The sequence below is a fragment of the Clarias gariepinus genome, chromosome 24 (assembly GCF_024256425.1).
Source record: "Clarias gariepinus isolate MV-2021 ecotype Netherlands chromosome 24, CGAR_prim_01v2, whole genome shotgun sequence".
NCBI classification, from domain to species: domain Eukaryota; kingdom Metazoa; phylum Chordata; class Actinopteri; order Siluriformes; family Clariidae; genus Clarias; species Clarias gariepinus.
The window spans coordinates 20,942,691-20,951,905 of record NC_071123.1 but is presented as its reverse complement, the minus strand read 5'-3'; the positions used below and the strand labels follow the sequence as shown (position 1 = coordinate 20,951,905).

At 37.4% G+C, this 9,215-nt stretch overlaps 1 protein-coding gene across 1 annotated transcript; it reads left to right on the top strand.

Moving 5' to 3' along the window:
* Window positions 1-273: 273 nt before the first annotated feature.
* On the top strand, window positions 274-2,876 carry LOC128512042 (calponin homology domain-containing protein DDB_G0272472-like). The gene is made up of 2 exons (XM_053485166.1): window positions 274-904; window positions 1,340-2,876. Exons 1-2 carry the CDS (start codon window positions 355-357, stop codon window positions 2,656-2,658), a joined length of 1,869 nt encoding a protein of 622 aa, XP_053341141.1. The 5' UTR covers window positions 274-354; the 3' UTR covers window positions 2,659-2,876.
* Window positions 2,877-9,215: the final 6,339 nt, after the last annotated feature.

Below are 9,215 nucleotides of genomic sequence, written 5' to 3'. Positions count from 1 at the left end.
ACAGAAAACACTGACTTTAAGTAATTGTGGCTGTCAAAGGTACAATATGTTAATACATTTGAGGGTGTTCTTTTTTTCTTTTCTTTTTTTTCATACCCTGACTTCAAAATGTTTGTTTGTGTGGCAGAGGGTTGGATGTTCATGTTTAAAAGCTGCTTTTGTTGTTGATAATGCTGTTTTCATCTCTTACCCTGATTTGTTTAGGACATTTTCTGTCTACACATTATTTTAATTAATTTATTTTCAATTTCAATTATTTTAGAGTATAACAATTATGGTTTGAAATATCAGAATATCGGAAAGTTAGAAGAAACTGAAGAGAAGCTAAAAAACACTAAGCTGAAACTGGACAGCATGTCTAAATCACTGAAGCATAAAGACCAACAGCTGGAGGATTATAAAAGACAAATAGAGAATAAAGATGCAGAACCAGATGAAAGTAATGAAGCACTTCAGATGAAGAATAAAACACTGGAAGAGAAGGACACACAGCTCAAGAAGGTGAAAGAAGAATTAGCAAAAGCAAATACAATGTTAGAAGAGAATAAGACACAGTTAAAGGACAAAGAAAGACAATTGTGGGACAAGACAAATAATCTGATGGAGAAAGACAAACTTCTGACAGAATACATACAACTACAGTTCAGAGAGGTGAAAGAAGAACTGGTAAAAATAAATAGGACATTAGAGGAGAATCAGACACAGTTAAAAGACAAAGAAAGACAACTGAAGAATGTGATGAATGAACTGGAATCCAGTAAAAGCAAACTAATTGAACAAGACAAACAGCTTCAGGAGAAAGAGAGACTTCTAGAAGAGATAAAAAAGCAGATGCAGGAACAGAGAGATTCAGAATCATCAAGCGCCATCAGGAGAAGAAACAGCAAGGAGATGCCTCCAACTAGTAAGTAATTTGTTACTTGAATTAATTAAAATAGGTTATTCAGGTCAAATTCAGGTCAAGGGCTAGTACTTAAAACAGGAAATGTACAGTCAATAAATCATATGTAAGAACATGAAATATACCTTAATAATATGTAATAGCCACTTCAAGGAAGCATAATTTAAACAGTAAGTGGTTAAGTATAGTGTATGAAACATTACTGTAATAATATCCCCACAATTGCTTAATTTTCAGCTACACACATCTATTAATGTTAAAATCAACAGTTTAAGTGGTGTGGAATTTAAACATAAGTTAGGTACATAAATGATGGAAACCTCCCAGATTTCATCATTATTGTCCTGACAGTCCACCACCATACTCTAGAGAACAACATAATCCCCACAATGCAGTAAGTGATTCTGTATAAAAATTTTTATACTTCTCTATTTTCAGTGGGTGGAGAATCATCTAGTCCACACTCTCCACTGTTGGTTCCTGCAGCCGAACTGAGGCTGGTGCTGCTGGGGAGGACGGGGTCTGGGAAGAGTGCAGCAAGAAACACCATCCTGAGCAGAGGGGAGAGGAACCAGGCTGCTACATCTACATCTACCCAGCAGAGTGAGAGCACACAGGGGGAGGTGGCTGGGAGGAAGGTGACAGTGGTGGACACTCCTGACTGGTTCTCTCCCGGACTCTCTCTGGAGAAGCTTAGACAGGACGTGGGACTCTGTGTGCATCTCTCTGATCCAGGACCCCACGTCTTTCTCCTGGTCATACCTGTAAAGCGGCCTACAGGAGATGAGAGAGGGATGCTGGAGAAAATGGAGGAGATTTTTGGAGAGAGATGTTGGAGAAACACCATGATCATATTCAGTGTTACTGATGAACTTCAGAAGAAGAACATTGAGGAGTTTATCCAATCAGGAGAGCAGGAGGTCCAGAGACTAGTGGAGAAATGTGGGAACAGGTTTTACTGTCTCAACATTAAGCAGAGTGGAGATGGTTCTCAGGGCTCAGAGCTGCTGAAGAAGATAGAGAAGATAGTGGAAGGAAGCAGAGTGAAGCTGTACAGCAGTGAGATCTACCTGGAGACAGAATCTCAGATTAGATTGATGGAGACTAAGATCCTAAAGGAAAGAGAAGAGAAAAGGATGAGAGAGGAGATGGAAGTGAGGAAAAAGATAGATAAGGAGGTGCAGGACTCACTGAGAAAAATGGAGGGAGCGATCCAGGAGCATGAAGGAGACATTAAACAACTGGATGACCGAACAACCAAACTGGAGAGAAAGATGAAAGAAGAGAGAGATGAAGAGAAAAAGAGAGAACTTGAGAGGGAGCTAGAACGAGAGGTAGCGCGAAGGGCAGAAATGGAAGAAAAGGTGAAGAAACTAAAAGAAAAGAGAGAGAGGGAGAGGAGAGAGATGGAGGAGAGGCACCAACAGGAGATAGAGGAGATCAGCGAGGTGTATGAACGAGAGGTCAGGATGGAGGCAGAGAAAAAAATCATGAAGATCATCCTGCCTGAACTCCAGAGAAACATTTTGGCCTCAAAAACAAAGATGCAGGAAGAGTTCAGCAGACAGATGGAGGAGAAGAACAGAGAGCTGGAGACTTTTAAACAGAAACTTTCAAATCTCACAGAGACTCAGAGTCAGCTTGGAGAGGTTTATGGAAAAACTGTGAGCAGCTCAGAATCAGAGAGAGCAGTTGTAACAGGAGAGGTGTCGAAGGGAATCTTTCAGACATTTAAAGACTATGTTGTCACTGGGTAAAAGAGTTCATAAAGCCACAGACACTCATCTAGTCAGAAATGAAGGGTTTCAGCCAGTGATTGTGGACAGGGATAGATCATGACAAAAAAAAAACAGGCTTGCCTTTTTTCATCCAGGAGACCCACCACTACAATCCAGAATTGGCCCAGTCATACACCAACTATGTACAGTACTATCTCCAAAAATTAAAATGTGCAGGAAAGTTTTTATTATTGTTAGTACTAGTAGTAGTCTTGTTGTTGTTGTTGTATATATATATATATATATATATATATATATATAATAAAAAAAAAAAATTAAACTCTCATACATTTTAGATTCATTACACCTAAACTGAAATACGTAAAGCCTTTGTTGATGAAAATCAAAATTCCATTATCTTTAAATATTAGAATATTCTCTGAGATCAGTCACACAATTCAATTTTATTTTATTTATATAGCGCTTTTAGCAATAGCCATTGTCTTAAAGCAGCTTTACAAAAATGAAAGAAATTAAAAAAAGGTTTTTTTTTGCGTGTATTGTGAAAAAAAAATGTGTCTAGAAATAATGTGATGAATGAATGATAAATGAAATGTCTCTGATAAGCAAGCCAAGGGTGACGGCGACAGTGGCAAGTAAAAACTCCTTGAGATGGCAATAGGAAGAAACTATGGAGGCAGATCGGTCTCATAAATAACTCACACAAAAGACATGATGTTTACGTGCGTAACCCAATCCACATGCGTGAAACCCAATGCACCCGCATAAAGTGCATGTGCATACAGAAAATATACATATTCATAATATACAATTTACATATGTACAACTGTGTAAAAAATGTTTAATGTTTAAAATTTACGAGTGCATCATGGGCTGTGCATGTGAAAATCTATTTACTTGTGTAAATATCGCTGGATCTGTGTGTGTGTTTTTGAGACTTTCCTGACTCCAACGTGCCAGCAAAGTCTAAAAAAAAATGTCACTCGTATTCTTTAGCCAATCAGATGCGACCTCACCATTCAACCAATCACAGCCCTGCAGGAGCGCTCGAGTAGCTCAGCTTTACACACCTTTTGCGCAGTCTGAGTTAATAACAACGGAAATCAAGTTTTTCCCGACTCAAACAAAGAACAGGATGCACGTCTAAGTTATACTTTATTTCATAATGTTTTATTAATGAACTTCGCCGAAAATAACACAGTTAACCAGTTTATCATCTTTATAAACACTTCACCCTCATTACATGTTTGTCAATTAAGACAGTCACAGTTTTTAATTTGGAGAATAGATGTTTCTATGGGTCACAGGGTTTTCTGTTATGTCTAAATGGCACCAGATTTGCTGTTATTTCATTAACAGCTCGAATGTGTATAACATAATGGAAGCTGCATGATTGCAAATTTGCTTTATTGCCATCACTGAGCCAGAGAGCGGGTGTCATTTATAGGTTTTATTAAACAGCTTTACAAACCATCTCTTCAGTCACCATTATTCCTTTCACTATGCTTTCCTTATAATAATTCAAATAATCAGAGGTACTGGGATAAAACATTTGTATTTCTGAGATAAACACTAATGTCTACAATACAAACCAAAATAGAGTTTTTGAAAATTTAAAACCTTTTAAAAGTAACTTTAGCTTTAAATAAAGGTTGTGTCAACTATATATGGAGGAGAAGACAAGTTGTTGCTAAAATGTACTTCATTCATTAATTAATTCAGCCAAGAGGTTAGTTAAAAAATGTTGATTTATCCAGGAATGCAATAATTACTGGGAGAATTATGTTTATTGTAAAGAATCGAAAATCATGGCTCTCAATTTTTCCATTCATGCAGCTTAGAGTGAATTATGAATAGTTATAAAAGACTGTTTCAACAGATGACAGGAGTTAATTGATAAAATAAAATAACATCAGCGTTATATACCAGCTGGCAAAACTTGTGTACTGTGTGTATATATATATATATATATATATATATATATATATATATATATATATATATATATACACACACACACACACACTAAAGTTCAAAAGTTTGGGGTCGCTTGCAAATTTCTTTGTTTTTGTTTAATGATTTATTTTCTACATTTTACAACAATACTGGGAATTTCAAAACTATAAAATAAGACATATTGAATTAGGTAATTATGTAACAACAACAGTTGGTTGTTATTGTATTGTGTTAGAAAGCTGTTTACACCTGTGGTGTTAGCGGGTCCATTTGGACCCATGATTTAAAAATGCTTGAAAATGCTTAAAATCACCAGTTTTCTTCAAATGTTGTTTTTCAGCTAATTGCTGGCATAGTATGTATTCATATAAATGGAACCAGTGTGTGAATAGTTTTTTTAGTTGGCTCCACAGACACAGTATTTTAAAATATACCACTCGTTTTTGATTGCAAAAACTGTTTAAATTCACTAAATATATTTATTTTTCTTATAGAATGAGTAATAATAAACTATAAATGTGTTATAAACTAATATTAGACTACACCTACCAAATTTTTTTTTATTTTTTTTTTAATTATTTAAAATTATTAACAATAGTGACATCTTTGGTGTTTTGGGTCAAAACGGACCCGCATAGATAAATGGTAGGATAAAGACAACAAGTCAAAAAAAAATTCCATAAAACCAACTTTTATTTAACCATACCAATTAACCAAACAATTTAACCATAAAATAAACAATGATAAACAACACTGTGTGTATGGTTGTGTGCGTGCTCATGCACCTGCATTGACCATAAACTGAACATTGAAAATAATATGGTGTTAGCGCAGGTATGTTGTTCTGAATTAACCATAATCTAAACAATGAAAGCAAACCATAATTTGAACTGTGTGTGTGTGTGTGTGTGTGTCCGTGCCTGTCTGTGTGTGTTCAAATGCATAAATCACAGTATTTGATGGTTACCGTGTGCTCCTTGCAAATGATTTTCTTGCATGTGTGGCAAGTGGTGTTGGATTTCCTGTCCTTGTTGGTGGGGCAGGACTGGCACCTCTTTCTCTTCCTCCTGGAATCTCCTCCATGGTTCTTATCAGAGGATGATGGTGTGGGTGTTGGCTGAAGCTCTCTCACCAAACGAACAGACACTTCGGTTTGGGCCAGCCGCTGTAATAGTTCTTTCAAGAACAGTATTGTCAAGTGCATTTGCAAATCCGTCAAGCACCATAATGAAACTGGCTCTCATGAAGGCCATCCCAGGAGGGCGAGACCAAAACCTACCTCTGCCGCAGACGAGAAGTTCATTTAGAGTTATCAGCCTGAAAAATTACCAATTAACAACCAGCACCTCAGATTAGAGGCGTTATGAAGTCTTTACAGAGCATAAGTAGCAGAAACATTTCAGTATTAACTGTTCAAAGGAGATTAATGCATTTTTTGGATGTAGAAGGAAATAAAAATCAGGATTGATCATGGAGTTAGAAAGTGACCCCAAACTTTTGAACGGTAGTGTGTGTGTGTGTATATACTCAGCAAAAAAAGAAAGGCCTTTTTTCAGGACTGTGTATTTCAACAATAATGTTGTAAAAGTCCAAATAACTTTACAGATCTTCATTCTAAAGGGTTTAAACAATGTTTTCCATGCATGTTCAATTAACCATAATCAATTAATTACCATGCACCTGTGGAATGGTCGTTAAGACCTTAACAGCTTACAGAAAGTAGGCATTTAAGGTCACAGTTTTAAAAACGCAGGACACTAAAGAGACTTGTCTACCGACTGTGAAAAACACCCAAAGAAAGATGCCCAGGGTCCCTGCTCATCTGCGTGAACGTGCATTAGGCATGCTGCAGGGAGGCATGAGGACTGCTGATGTGGCTAGGGCAATAAATTGCCATGTCCGCACTGTGAGACGCCTAAGACGGTGCTACAGGAAGACAGGAAGGACAGTTGATCATCCTCGCAGTGGAAGACCACGTGTAACAACACCTGCACAGGATCGGTACATCCGAATATCACACCTGCGTGACAGGTACAGGATGGCCACAACAACTGCCCGAGTCACACCAGGAACACACAATCCCTCCATCAGTGCTCAGACTGTCCGCAATAGGCAGTCCATGAGGAGGAGATGCACTGCAGTACTTCAAGCAGCTGTTGGTCACACCAGATACTGACTGGTACTTTTGATTTTGAGCCTCCCTTCATTCAGGGACACATTATGAAACATTTTTAGTTTATGTCTTATGGTGTTGACTCTTTTAGTGTTCATACAAATATTTACACATTAAGTTTACTGAAAGTAAAAACAGTTAACAGTCAGAGGATGTTTATTTTTTTGCTAAGTGTATATATATATATATATATATATATATATATATATATATATATATATATATATTTGTCTGATCCACTGACAGTGTCTGAGGTTGCTTAGATTTGACAGGGCTGTCATGACATCTTCTGGAATATGCATCATTTCATCCAGGGCACCAATAACCACTAGCTCTTGTTTGTAAATGAACTGTAGGTAGTCAATGTTCAGTGGCAGTGTCTCTAAGACATGAACCAAACGATCATGAAGTCATTACAGAATGTACTGCTGGAGAGATTCCTAAACTGTGAGGAAAAACTGTGAGAAACATGTAATGAAGATGAAGTGTGTTATTACTGTGTTATTTTCGGCGAAGTTCATTAATGAAACATTATGAAATAAAGTAATAACTTAGACAGGCATCCTGTTCTTGGTTTGAGTCGGTAAAACTTGATTTCCGTTGTAATTAACTCAGACTGCGCAAAAGGTGTGCAAAGCTTTCTGGGTTTCACGCTAGAAAATTAGGTTACGCACATGAACATTGTGTCTTTTCTGTGAATTATTTATGAGACCGATCTGCCTCCATAAGAAACCTTGAGAGGAACCAAACTCAATCAGGGAACCCATCCTCATTTGTGTGATAACAGATAGAAATTATATAACATCTTGTGTGTTATGCAGGTGAAAGTTCAATATAACAAAAGTTTTTTAAATTAACATGAAGTCCAATTCAGTGTAGGGAGTCAGCAGGTGCAGAGGGCAGCTGGGGTCTGGATTACTGGGAGCACAGGAGCAGCATGTGTACAGTAGCTCCAACCATCATAAAGCAGAATCCAGCTGGAGCTGGTCCTTCTCTGGATGCCTCAGGAAACTTGCAAGGTTGGCCTTTGTCTACTGAAGCTGGCACAATCTCCAGATGCCTCAGGATGGGTAGAGAAATATAGAACAGATGGAGAGAAGAAGCGTAGTTGCCATTCAGGATAGGTGTACTATGTATGAGGTTACGCGTATGCCAGATTAAAGAGATGCGTCTTGAGTCTACTTTTAAACTGGGAAACTGTGTCTGAGCCCCGAACACTGTCTGGAAGGCTATTCCAAAGTATTGGAGCGAAAATGCCCTACCCCCTTTTGTAGTTTGAAATTCTGGGAACTACCAGAAGTCCAGAGTTTTGTGATCTTAAGGAACATGGTGGATTGTAGCGTATCAGAAGACTGGTTAGGTATGTGGGAGCTAAGCCATTTAAAGCCTTGTATGTAAGTAATACTATTTTGTAATCAATTCTAAATTGAACAGGTACCAGTGCAGGGAGGATAATATTGAGGTTATATGATCATATTTTCTGGATCTAGTGAGAACCCTGGCGGCTGCATTTTGGACTAACTAAAGCTTGTTTATTGAGGATGCAGGACAACCACCTAGTAATGCATTACAATAGTCCAGTCTGGAGGTCATGAATGCATGAACTAGCTTTTCTGCATCAGATACGAATAAAATGCTCCTAAGCTTGGAAATATTTCTAAGATGGAAAAAGGCTGTTTTTGTGATATTTAAAATGTGATTTTCAAAGGACAATTTACTGTCTAATATATTCTCCCAGGTCTTTTACTGTCGAGTAGTACCAGTACATCCTTTTAAACGCAGACTAAATTGTGAAAGCTGTTGTGTGCTGGTTTTTGAGCCAATAAATAACATCTCTGTCTTATCTAAATTAAGTAAAAGAAAGTTATTGGTCATCCAATATTTTATGTCCTGGACACACTTAGTTAATCCAGACAACTTGGGTATTTCGCCTGGTTTAGTTGAGACATACAATTGGGTATCATGAGCATAACAATGGAAACTAATCCCATGTCTTCGAATAATGTTAACCAAGGGAAGCATGTATATTGAGAACAGCAGAGGTCATAAAACTGACCCTTGTGGGACCCCATATTTTACTGGCATTACACAAGACGGTTCTCCATTTAGATCTACAAAATGGTATCGATCAGACAGGTATGATCTACAGTAAACCATTTTAATGCCTGTCTCTAAATACCTATGTGATTTTGTAAGTGATCTATGAGAATATTATGATCTATAGTATTGAATGCAGCACTAAGATCAAGTAAGATGAGTTTTAAGATGCAGCCTTGGTCCGAAGCTAAAAACAAGTCATTTGCAATCTTAACTAATGCTGTCTTTAAGTTAAGTTAAGCCTTTATTTGTCATATATACATTACATTACAGCACTATGATGGGGCCTGAAACCTGACTGAAATTCTTTGAGGATGTTGTTTTCATGCAAAAATGTGCATATTTGAGC